The sequence below is a fragment of the Haliaeetus albicilla genome, chromosome Z, assembly GCF_947461875.1.
Source record: "Haliaeetus albicilla chromosome Z, bHalAlb1.1, whole genome shotgun sequence".
Lineage (NCBI taxonomy): Eukaryota > Metazoa > Chordata > Aves > Accipitriformes > Accipitridae > Haliaeetus > Haliaeetus albicilla.
The window spans coordinates 8,312,846-8,325,717 of NC_091516.1; the positions used below are offsets into that span (position 1 = coordinate 8,312,846).

Genomic DNA, 12,872 nt, shown 5'->3' on the forward strand with positions numbered 1-12,872 from the left:
AATAGAGTAGCATTTATCTGCTCAGAGGTGTTATCAGTATACTTCTTTGCAAGAAAGAAGAATACCTAAAAATTCAGTTTAGATAAACTGATGATGCATATCAGTCTAATACTGACTTTTTGTTATACTATAGAGCAATAAAGTGAGGCAATGGGAAATACGAATAACATTAAATGAAAAAGATCAAATATCTAACTTTTTATGAACATTAGTTGGTGTCAGCTGGATTAATTACACATACTATAAAAATTCCCAAGAAATTCACAACTGAACTTGAAGTCTCTAGTGCTACTTACTGCAGAACATTAGTTTAAGAGACAGTCCATGACCTAAAATACCCATATTCCCACAGACAGAGAAGCACAAAGGAGCAAAATGAGTTGCCCAAGTCTATAGTACATACCTTGTTTGTCCCACAACTGTGACCAGAAGGCAGGTTTCTGAAATGCAGTCCAGGATTCCACCAAGGAATCACACTGCCGCAGAAGTGATTAAAAATGGTTCACAGGTACACTGTTACTTTCAAAATCTTCTCTTTTCCTTCATAAACCAAGAATAACTTGGGGACACAATTTGACTTGCAGCTCCAGCTACACGAGAATCATTTTGGGGCAAAATTTGACTTGCAGCTCAAATTAATATGGTAGTGACGACAAGCTCTCAGAGAAAATAAAAGACGTATCTAACTCAAGTGTTCCATAACACTGCACCACCAAGGGCTGTGATACTTGAATGACAGTCTTCAATGTACCCAAAAGAGCAAAATGTTATGCTTGGGAAGGGAGCAAGTGTTCCAATACTATCTGCTGCAACAGCTAAGAATATAGGAGCTTCCACTTGAGCCAGCTAGGGAATCAAACTAAAGAATCAAGATCTGCTTGCTTATCATAAGAAAAACTTCACTGTTAGCAAAACAGTTAGGTGGAAGAAAGAACTCCTGAAAGAAGAGAATGTGAGAAGAAATGCAATCTCTTTAGCATTCAGAAGGAATATGATATACTTGTTGGGCTGTCTGTGTGCTAACAAAGGCCATAACTTGGTGATATAAATACAATTAGTGGCTTACAACAGAGTCATCAGCCAACAGACCTGCGTCAGGCCTGGAAAAAAAGCAAAGTTTGGGCAAAGAAAGAAACACATTGGTGCCACATAGATAATTTTAAAGGGGATTGTACAATTAGCTCTGCCAGAAAAGAAAATTTACCACTAGGAAAGCAAGGACATCAATATTATAAGCTTTTAATCAATACAACCAACACAGCAAAAGCCCTCAGATGCTTGGGCTATGCAGTGAAATGTGACACAGAAGGTAGATGCTGAAAGAAAAGCATTCCTACAGGAAGTTTGGTCTCTGTTGTTCCATGGAGAAATTTGAAGTGCAAGAAAACAGTCAATTTTCTCGGTTTTGTAATATTTTTCTTAAGTTCTAAATTCTAAATTATCTAAGAAACAGATTAAATTTATTTCAGCAAAATGTCTAACATTTGCTAACCTGGTTGTATGTTTAAGTATAAATATTTATGTTTAAATATAAAAATATACTTTTATAATATATCACTTAAACTGGCCTTGGCTGTTGGATGGGGTAACAGCACATTGAACTCAACAGTGAAGCATGAGGCCAAAACCCAGATGTTACTTGGAACCAGGGACTGTGTTCAGCTAATCCACCACAAATGCAGCTCCTATCAGCTGAAACTGGTCCTGAATCAAATAATTGGAGATAGAAAGTTTTATTATCCTATTACAAACTCCCAGATGATTCAGTCCTAACACACACTAGGGCACAGCTAAAGCACATTCCATGGGATTAGTAATTCATATTTTAAATGTTTTTTGAAATTTACAGACAACTGATACCCAAAAGAAAAAGGCTGTCATGGGACAGCACAGAACCACTGTATTTGACATCATAACTCCCACAGACAACCGCAGCAATGGGTTATGTCCTTAGATCCTCACACTTGGCAATGTCCTGAAAGAAGACTAAGGTTAATCTTCCCGGACTCCCAAATTCCCTCACAGTTTCTCTCCTACTTTAATACAAATTAGAGCAGTCTTGGTTTATTCATGATTTGCAGTAATTCAGATTACTTCTATTTACTATTTTAGATGATCAAATAATTCAGCTAGTATCTTTAACAGTAGTTTCTTTTTAGCATTAAACTGAAATCACAGCTCTAATTGCTCCTGAAATTCAGCAGCAAGCTTAGGATTCTCTTACTATATTTTCTTCCTGCTTTTTACACAGACCATTAGTTTATACTCCCTATACATAAAGCACAAAGGATTTCAGTGCACTACTCTACTTTATAAATCCTCATTGAGAAGCACTGCACAGTCTGCCCAGATTAGCATTTTTACTGGTGTAATGGCACTCGATTAAAGTCTCTAACATGCATAAACATTCAGAACCACTCACCCAAATTCACCCCATCCACAGCAGCAAAGCGTGTGAAGCCACTCAGTGGTGGGACATTGGAGAAGAATCAAACCCTTGCCCCACGCTGCCATTTAAAGATCTGATACCAGAAAGCGGTTTATCACTGTGCACCTGCACACATAAATTCAGAGTCTGCCCTGTTTTGTCTTACAAACTCAGTATATAAGCCTCCTTTACACAAACACCTAATTACAAATCTCCATGAACATCCATGAGTAGTGTATCTCTGAGTTTAACATTAATTTCTCCTTAGCCTTGATTATAAATATCCTTTTGAAAGGATTTTAACTTCCATTATTTAACCTTTCTTTTGATGAAAGACTGAAATACAAATTTTTGCCGAAGTGCAAGATGTTCTTCAAGTTCCTGCACTCCAGACACACCATGTGCAAAGTAAGGCTTTTACAGAAGGCTATTTCTGCTTATTTATTTGTTAAGCAGACTATAATTAAACAGAGAGAAACTACAGCACAAATACACTTTTCTGATTCCACATGGTGCCTCCTTCAGTCTGTGAAAGATTCCTAACAAACCAGTGCATGCTGCAATATAATTAAAAATCCCACAACAACTATTACGACACTAATGAGGTAAAGAATAATGTCAGCCAACATCCTCTGGTAAGAAAGTTGAAAGAGTAACAGAGGGGATATATATAATGTCAATAGACTTCAAAGAGAGTGCGAAGTTTAAATGTAAACAAATGTAAAGCACTAGCAATAAAATTTTAATTAGTGGTTTGCAGTGATGTCATCTAGCATTCTGATGTTAGGCCGGAAGAAAACAAGATATGGGGAGTGGAGTAAAGCACATCTGTCCAAAGTCCACAAGAAAGGACTGTGTTTTCTGCATACAACTAAATAAAAACAAACAAACAAATAAAAGCAATAACTATGGCAGGATGCTTATTAATTTTTTAAAAGCTATTACTCTGTAAGTGGCAGTGTATTCAAATATTTTTTTTTTCTGCTTTGTCTGTTGGAACTTTCTGACCCAAAGGGACATTTCTGTTACAGTTAACATAGTCCCATGCACATAATCTTAATGGAACAAAGAGATATTACTGATTTTATGTTTTCTTTCAGTTGCTTTTTTAATGTTCAGATAAAGTACCTAGAAAAAAAAGAATGTTTTATTATTCTATTTCCAAGTTAAACAGAAACATGACCTTTAAAAAGTAACTTCAGACTTCAGCCAGTATCAGCGAGTACTGACCCTGCAAACTTTAATCACATGACAAAAATATGACAGCCTAACATCTTTATTATTTTGACAGGTTCACACAGAAGGTCCCCCTGACCTCATTGCCTCTGTTACTGCCTTTGTATTTCTAATTGTGTAGCAAGGAATAAATATTCAACATCCAGATTTAAAATTAGATCTTATAGCACACTTTATTAAGTGTTAACCATGTTCTAGATTTAAGAATCTGCACAGGATGGAACTGCTGGAGTAAACAATGCACAGAAATTATATACTTGCTCATTACTTGTCAAAGTTGACTATATCAATAATCTTTTTTTCACAGGATGCTTTTTAAATAATATGCAGATCTTTCACTATAAATGTTAATCCTTTAAGAAAAACTAAGAGTGTTTTTCTAACAGTCTGATTCTGAAAGGCCACAAAACAGCATCGTGCTGTTGTGTTTCAAAACAACATTGATACCACAGATGTTGCATCATGAAAAAATCCAGGACGCTTGCAAGAATCACCAGTTGCAAGAAAGGTGCTCTGCAAGCTTCTCTGAAGGTGACTCTGCTGCACACGCTGCGCAGAATGGCAACTGCTCCAGGCAGCAGCTCAGGCCAGAGCCAGCAGACCACCAAAGGCCACATGAAAGGACTAATCTTTTGTAACCTTGATCGATGTTGGCTGACTAGTCCTGGGAAACATAGTCAGGCCCCTGCTTCTGTGACTCATGCCTTTATTACTGTATATATTTCTTGGTGAAATTGATTAGGCTGCACCATACATACTACCTTGTGTATTAATAATGTACACTTAATCTGCAGCTTTATCGCTGGGCTACATTTTATTACATGAAGTGATGTAAATACAACCACTCCCATTCCTGGTAGTTCTTACACCTTTATGGTATTCATAAAAATATATGCCTGCATTGTGATGTTTTGAGCAAATTTATCAGAAGTATGAAAGATAAAAGCCAATAATTAATTAATGTTTTGCTATCTAATTCAATAATGCACAAACAACCCATGGTAAATATTACAGACCAAGGCAGAGTCACTCTAGACTTATTTCAAGCTCAGTTACAATAAAACTACTCTAACAATTAATGTATGTTGCAATAGTTCTGATACAGTGTAAAGATTTTAGACTGTAAATGAAATCAGGTCATGCACCAAATAAAGGAATAGGGGTAATACCACTCGTCTTGTCCTTAGCTGTTATTTCATGGAGCAGAGTATCTATGTGCAGGAAAGTTGTCGTCAAGAGGTTTTAGGCATATCCCTTTGGAGAAATACAGAAAGTATCATTGTACATCATCCCTCCTTTTTTTTTTTAATACATATCTGTCTTGTTGCCAAGAGATTTTATGGATAACTGAGCAAATAGGTATGATATTCATACAGCATCAGGCACATGATATATAGGGTTAAGCTGAAGAAAGCTATAAAAGGGACTAGGAAAATGAATAGCAGCTAAATAAACTCAGTGTTTTACAATGGGTCATGTGTCCTTAGCAAACAGGGGCATTCTGATTTCAGGTCAAGCACTGCTCTCAGAGAAATTACTTTAAAAGTATTTCATTTAGGTGAATTCACTCCCACATCCATAATCTATGGAAACTTAGTCATCTTATGCAGCATTCAGTTATAATCCAGTTATAAATTGCCACAGTTAGACAGGCACAGATTGTTTCTTTTAGCTACGTTTTCTAGACTACCTCATAATGTGTCCACTTTTCATTCTGAAAATGGGAACTGGTTCACATTGCTAACATGTGGATTTTCAGAGGTCACAGTGACACGCACAAAGTCAACAGAGGGAAAGGCACACGGTATTAAAAGATCCTCTAAGCAGACTGCTGAACCCAAGGCTGAGGAGGAAAGGAGTTTCTCTGATCACGTGTTAATGTTCTAGATAAGGGAAATTTGCCTCTTTCCTGACACTATTGCTGTATAACACCCTAATTAATGGTTCTCAGGTGGCCTTGAAGGACAGAATTCTCACTCATTACACAGCTTCCCAAAATCTTTGGAAATGTAAAACACCCCTGTACGTCTTTATGTGCAGTATATAACATAATCCCAGCCTAAAACAGAGAAATGTGTCATCCTACTGATGCCATCTCGCTTGAAGGCTATTTTTAAGCATGTATTGGGGTGGGTGGGAGGTATTACAATTACCCAACATCAAAAAAGGGATAAAGTCATACGTAAGATCAAACGGAACAGCTCTAAATTTGACGGAAGTAAGTCAGAGATTTGCTTGCGGATAGAAAAACACATCTGATTTTGATTTCACACTTACTTCCCGCAGAAATAATCGATGACTCTGACGATTTTATGGGGATACTGATGAGTTAGGGAAGATTCAGATACGGTAAATACAAAACTATTTCTACCGTCTGTGAAAGTGCATCAATCTCTACCTTGGCAACCACAGAGTATTTTTCAGGCGACTCCAGTTAACAGACCTTGTTTTCTTCCCCACCAGACACACCGGTTCACAGGAGCTTCTAGGACTACTCTCTCCTTTAAGAGATCGAAGTAGCTAGGAGAAACAGTCCATCAACGTGATCACATAGGTTTCAAATGCTGTAGAACCAGGTGGCAAAACGGAGCGGGCCGTGCCGGTGACACCGCTCAGCCCCCGTGCTCCCTCCCTGTTTTCAATTCTGGAAGAAAGGGCCGCGGCCTGGCCTGCCTGCGCCTGGGCCTGTCTCGCCACGGGGGCAGGAGGCCTGGCAGGCCGCAGGTGTGGGCTCTGGAGGCAGAACCGGCCTTGCCCTCCTCTCTGCCAAGAGCCACAGGCCACCCGCAGGCTTTGCGCCGCCGTCTTGCCGCTCCTCTCCACAGAGGAGCTCCCTCTCCACAGAGCGAGCTCCCGGAGCTCCAGTCCCTGCGCTCATGAGGGACGATCTGCCCTGGAGACCAGTAGTACCACCAGGCGCCGACCTCACGTGTTGTGGGTAGCCGCGTTTTTTCCTGAAAAACTACTCCTCGCGCCTTTTTTTTAACAGTAAGACTGGTTTCACTAGCCACGTGTAATTATTTCAAGCGACTCAGCAAGCACATATACGAAAGCGTTAACTTGTTTTTTGCTGGGTGGCCCTGCGCGTCCCTGCAGCGGTACGGCTCACTTCGCTGAAGGGGGGGGGGGGGCGGAATATCATCCTAAACGGCGTTCCTCGGGTGGGCTTTAGCGTCCCACTGCCACAGCCCCGCGGCAACGCTGGATTTGTGCCGCCGCTCCGACCTGCCCCCCCCGCCCGGGCAGGGCAGCGGCGCTGCAGGCGGGCCCGTGCCGGCAGCCCCCCCCCCCCCCCCCCCCCCGCTGCCGCCTCGCTGACGTCAATGGCATTCTTATCGCGCCGCCTGCGACGACAGCAGCAGCCCTCAGAGGCCGCTCGCGGCCCGGCCGCCGCCAAGCTGCGGAGTGGAGCCGGCGGCAGACGGGGCGGCCGCCCGGCCCCCGTCGCTCGGAAGGGCTCTCTTGTGACCTGCGGGGGGCTGCTCCCGGCAGCCGGCCGGCGGCGCGGGCCAGTCTCGCCCCGTCCGGCCTTCTCGCAGGCTTCCCGGCAGTGCCAGGCCGGGGAGGAGCGCGGCCCCCTCACGGCCAGCCTCCTCCCCGTCTCCGCCGGGCCCCCGCCGGGCCCCCGCCGGCCCCCTCCGCCGCTGGCTCTCCCACCCCGCTCCCGGCGGGGCCTGTGCCGGCGGAGCAAGGGGGCTGAGGCGGCGGCCGCGGCTGGGAACCTTCTGGAAGGTGGCGGGACGGGGAGCTCAGCCGGCAGTCAGGGAAAAGCTGTTGTCCTAAAGAGGCAGAAGGTTTTAAAAGCGCGGCTTCCAGCTGAAGTGCCTAATCCAAAACATTAACCCCGAGGGGTCGAGTCTTGTCCTTTTCATGCCTGTTCTGCGTCAGGCTCAGCATCTTTGTTCTCCATGGTGTTACACCTAATGACCGCAGTACGAGGGAAAGACCTGGCACCTCGGGGTTTCTTTTTGCACTGCAGGTGGTGAGCGAGTGAGTTGTGGGAAATGGCATTCCTTCTGGGGCATTTGAGCCGCAGGGATCTGACGCGTGTGAATGTTCAGCATGACTCTTTCGAAAATCCTGTGGGAAAAACAGGCATTTAAAGTGCGCGTGGCAGCGGTGAGGTTGAGGCCGCTGATACGGAGATGGGATGTGACAATCAAAACGCAGAGACGCTGTGTTGTAGAAGGCAAAAAGCACAAAGACCTAAGATTTCATGAGATGAAATCCATTCCACGTCTCAGCTGGTGGTAAAACTGTGGCAGAGCGGGGCAGTGATTAGTTTGTCAGGCTGGTTTGGTGATGTGAAGTCTAACTGCACTTACACTGAAATCTGCAGCATCCATGTAAAATGCTCACAAGGTGTAGCGTGTCAGCCTGGTTTGCACATCACAACTGACTCAGCTGATTGCTAGTTATTCTCATCAGCTCTTAACTGCAAATGGCCTAAAATGTCATGTTTTCCTGTCTGCACCCCTACTGTATATCCATGCCTTTATGCATTGTCCGTACATATATATATAAACACACCCCTGATGTATTCTACACATACACTTACATACAAAATCCAAGACTGAATTTTACAGAATTACCACAGTTTATGTCCTTTTCTCTAAAGCAAAATTGCCTTTTGAATGAAAAATACTTGCATCATTTAAGCCCCATTTCTCTACATACTGGTATTAATCCCCAGATTGTTTCTTTTTTTTACAGCCATGCCGATGGCTAACATGATGTTTACACACCTGTACACTGTTACTGTGCATGACATGAAGCAGTAACACTCTCACCGACCCAAGAAGTGAGTGGCAAATCACATTCAGCCCTTGAAAAACCAGTTAAAACTCTGTTACTTTTCAAAAGAATTACAGCTGTTGGCCCTGGGTATGAATTTGGCCCACAAAGTGGAAAGCGGCACCTTTATGGGTTTGTAGAGGCAAAGTGTGACAGACTGGAGAGCTGCAGATGCAGCTGCTGCTCATGAGGTTTTTGCACTGTTTCATCGGAATACCTACACTTCACAAATATTGTTACTTTTGTTTTGAAAAGCTTTTCTTCACATGGATGGCTATACACAGATAATGGAATAGAAAAATGATATGGAGACTATTCTTGTTCTTTTCCTGCTTAATAAGCACATCAATAAGAGAAATGAGTGGAAATCTACCAACATTTTCTTAATCTGATAATCATGTGCTATTCCTCCTCATGGTGGCAGCTGTCTTTTGCAAGAATGGAAGAAAGTGTAAGGGAGAAAACAGAAAAACAGAGTCAGTCCAATATCTACGTTATTCAAAATAGATTATTTTTCTTCCGAAGGTCAGATGTTTTACAAACACATCCTGCTTAATCAACAGGATTAAGCCACAGCTGGCCTTTGATGAAAAATGACTGAAAAAAAGGTGTCAAAAATAGTTTGCAGCAACCAAGCTTAATCCATTCACAGACAGCTCCCTAAAGCCAGGACTAAATTCCTTGTTTTTTAAAATTGGCCTGTTGTTGTCGTCAGTCTTCCAGATGCAGCAATAAAGGTGCAAATACAGACCAGCCATCAGATTTGTCAGTGAAAACAACTGCTACACCACCAAATGGCATGTTGTGACAGGACTCCTATCATGCATGCCACCTATGTAGTGAGTTGAAAATGCAGTGAAACCAAAGCTGAGAAATTAAGTCAAATCTAGGCCAGGCCTGAAAAGGCTTAATCAAATCCTGCTCGCTGAGGGTTGTTTCAATCCCAGACTGCACACTCAAACCAAAAACAGCAACTGAGATGCGAATGAAATGGAACCTAGCTTTCTACTCATTAAAATACACTTAAAAAAAAAAAGGCAGTTAGGCTTCATGCATACTGGCCAGAGGAATAATCTTGGAGAACAAGTTTTGCCTGAATTCTGTTTATATTGAATGCAATAGTTTTAAAATACAGTAGAACTGGCAGCTTTGAATGGAGAGTTATATGCCAGAAGTCCATCGCTATAGTCTGTGATGGACTCAAGAGTCTCTGGCACCAGGAAAATAGTATTTTGCTCTTTCTTTGTGTATAGATTTTGAATGAAATTCAAAAGTTATTGTGAGATTCCTGAGTCTAAGCTTATAAAAAACAATTCTGATTGTGTAACTCTCTTAAATGGGGTAAGAATTCTATTTGTCTAGGATGTAGATTCCAGTTAAGATCATCAATGTAACAGAAAGCCTGCCAGAAAAGAATTTCTACACCATACAACATGCTTTGTCTCTGCACTTGCAAGAGTAAATAAAATCCTATTGATTGTGACATTTATAAAGGTATGCTGAGACCATCTGAAAAGATTATAAAATTGACCCTTCTTATTAGTGTATTTAAAAAATACAGACTTTTAATGTTTTTCTAAGTCTAATATGAAGATATTAGAACATTATTGACCTGGTAGATACCTACATAGACATATTTTTTTTCAGGATTAGTAGCCAGAGAATATGCATTTACTCAAGTGTATTTTTTTCAGCTGGGTATTTTTTATATTTTTGCACAATTACAACTGCTGATCCATGCTCTTTGCCCGAGAAATTCCATTCCCATGTACTGTTGTGATGGATTACATACAGTCTGTTGTGCTAACATTTCCACTTCACAGGAGAGCCTGACATTCATTCTCAGCTACACATTTCCAAAATAGTAGTAACACTGAAGCCATCTTTTTGCATTACAGGAGTTTCTGTAATGGCAAGGAGTGGAAATTGCCATCTTAAAATACGGCCACATAGACACAGTGGCCGTCTAAGTATCATGAATAACATTCTCATCATGGAGAAAGCCTTTACAGAAAAATACAGTAAGCAGACACCACCCCCCCCCCCCCCTTAAAGAACAAGTCCTGTTTCCAGCTTCAGCTAATAGAACAGACTGTATGGAGAGAATGAATTTAAGAACACCATCTCCTGAATCCTCTTCCTCTGCTAAACAACGTCACATGTTAAATGACTGATTACATGTGGGGAGCTATCTTTTCTGTGAAACAGCTCACTCTTCAGTTTACTATGTCAATTACATAGACTAAAGCCTTTCTTATGGAACCTGACTGCCATCTTGTAACAGTCCACCCTCTAGCAACACAACACAGAGCCGAGTTTGAGAACTGCTAGAAGCAATCTTGTATAACAGGAACATGGCTAGTTTGGGCTTTACACATGCGATATGTTTTGTTTAAAGCTATGCTGCCACTACAGGCAGGGATGTGATCATAGCATGAGCAGATAGAGCTAAACAAGCTTTAATCTGACAGCCATGAAGCTGTGAGACTGTGGGCTTTAGCTTGGGACTTTACTAATAGTGGGCTCTTAGGTGGATGAAAGGCACACTCTGTTCCTTTGTTCCTGTTGGTACTCACTAAATACAGTGAGCTCACGTATATCTATACATGTTGCAGTCCTCATTTGCAAGGCTGCCTTAGAACGTGCTGGGGAAGTTCTTTCCCTGTACTGGAATATTAACACTAGCTTCCAAATAACCTTGTCTAAACATTGCCAGATAATGAGACAATCAGTAACTCAGACAATAAAATGGTAATCTGCTGAAATACTGTAATACTGGGCTTTGTCATGGGGAATATTTGACCTAGTGTTAACAAATTCATAATTTTTCCTATAGTAAAGTCTATAAGGCCTTTAATATTAATCATTTTGTATTTAGGAATGGTGAAACTATTCCATTGGCATAAACTGCACACAAGGCAAAGAAAGGGAATGTTCTAAGTGAGTTTATTACCCAAAGGATAGAAATATTCCTTGATAACAGTTCTGAAAGAATTAAAAACCCTGGACTAATAAATGTTGATTTGAGAACTATTGTTATTTAATAGATTAAAAAGCATTGAAACATAACTGAATCCATATTATAACTAAAGGTGTAAAGGTGCTTGGGTCCAGTACTGCTTTTATAAATGCTTGTACATGATCTATTTTGTCAAGTTTTTCCATGTAGGTGTAGAATTATTCTAACCTCTCTAAGCCTCTGCATCGAAGAATTTTTTGTTTGTTTGTTTGTTTGTTTTGGTGGCTGCCACTGTTGTTTTGTAAAGAGGATGGGAAGGAAAATAAAGATAATAGATTGCAAAGATATGATCACACATTGCAGAATTGCATTTAAAGAAAAACATGAAGATATTTAAATAGGAGAAAAGACATCAAGTCATAAGTAGGGTAGAAGTAGAAACTGAATGAAAGAAAAATAGTCATGAGACTAAAACAGGGATTTTCTTTGTTTTAAGGGAATAAATTGAAGGAAAAAATAACTTGAAATTACAAAAGAGCAAACATTCAGTTTTTAGCAAGATTCCCTGCTTTAACAGAAGCCTTTTCCACCCTGTGCAACTTGCTGAACTACTGTGAAAAATTACATTAAATCTGTAATATACTCAGCAGACTGTTTCAAGATGTTTTCAGACTTCTTGCCTTCTCATGGTATTCCAGACTAGTATGATCACACCATATAGAGATACTACCTCTGCTTTCTCTGCAATTGGATTTTTAAATGGCTGATCACCAGATTGTCAGAGCATCTTGCAGACATTAATGGGATTTGTCCTCACAATGAGGTAGGCAGCATGAGAGAGGAAGCCACAAGTATGTGTGTGATCATACAAGAAAGCTTAGAACTAATTCCAGGTATGAGTCTCAGTGCAATGCCGTACAGCCAGCTTCTGAGGGCAGCCTACGTTGCAGTCAAAGGATTTATAGTTCTGCTGGCCATAAACAATGCCTGTCATGCAGTCGTGGCAGCACAATTTCAGGACTACGGAGTCCTGCTCAGGCTGCAGAACTCCCAGCTGCACACTGAGCACCATGCTGAGCTCGACTAAATTGTCTAAGCTTTCTTCTGTGGTCACACTTACGAACGTGGACCCAAAGAACTTAGCCTAAAAGCTGTAACACGTGAAAATGTCCTTCAAGTCCCTTGACTGTTTTGTTTTGTTGGAAATGGTCACTCTGCACCTTGCACCTTTTTTCCAATTAGAAGATTGAAAACTTTCAAAAACAGTTTTATAACACTATGTCTAAAGTGAAAAATAGCCCGCGTGATAATGTCTAGTTACTGTTTTTTAATATATTAACCACTGACTGGTATTTATTACATTTTGAAATCCAGGTAATAAGCACTGTTAATCTTCACTAAGTTCATTTTTAACAAGCCGTGAATGCTTATGACATACAGTAATTTTCTCAACAA

At 41.0% G+C, this 12,872-nt stretch overlaps 1 protein-coding gene across 5 annotated transcripts in view; it reads right to left on the reverse strand.

The window, feature by feature from the left end:
- PDE4D (phosphodiesterase 4D) overlaps positions 1-12,872 on the reverse strand; it is a 648,147-nt gene that overhangs the window by 74,627 nt on the left and 560,648 nt on the right. The window contains exon 8 of one of the 5 annotated variants that reach the window (XM_069776692.1): positions 1,216-1,704. The exons of the other annotated variants lie outside the window; for them this stretch is intronic. Coding sequence (XP_069632793.1) covers positions 1,559-1,704 — 146 coding nt within the window. The 3' untranslated portion in view covers positions 1,216-1,558. Of the gene's footprint in view, positions 1-1,215; positions 1,705-12,872 lie in introns of those variants that run through there. 5 annotated transcript variants of the gene reach the window in all.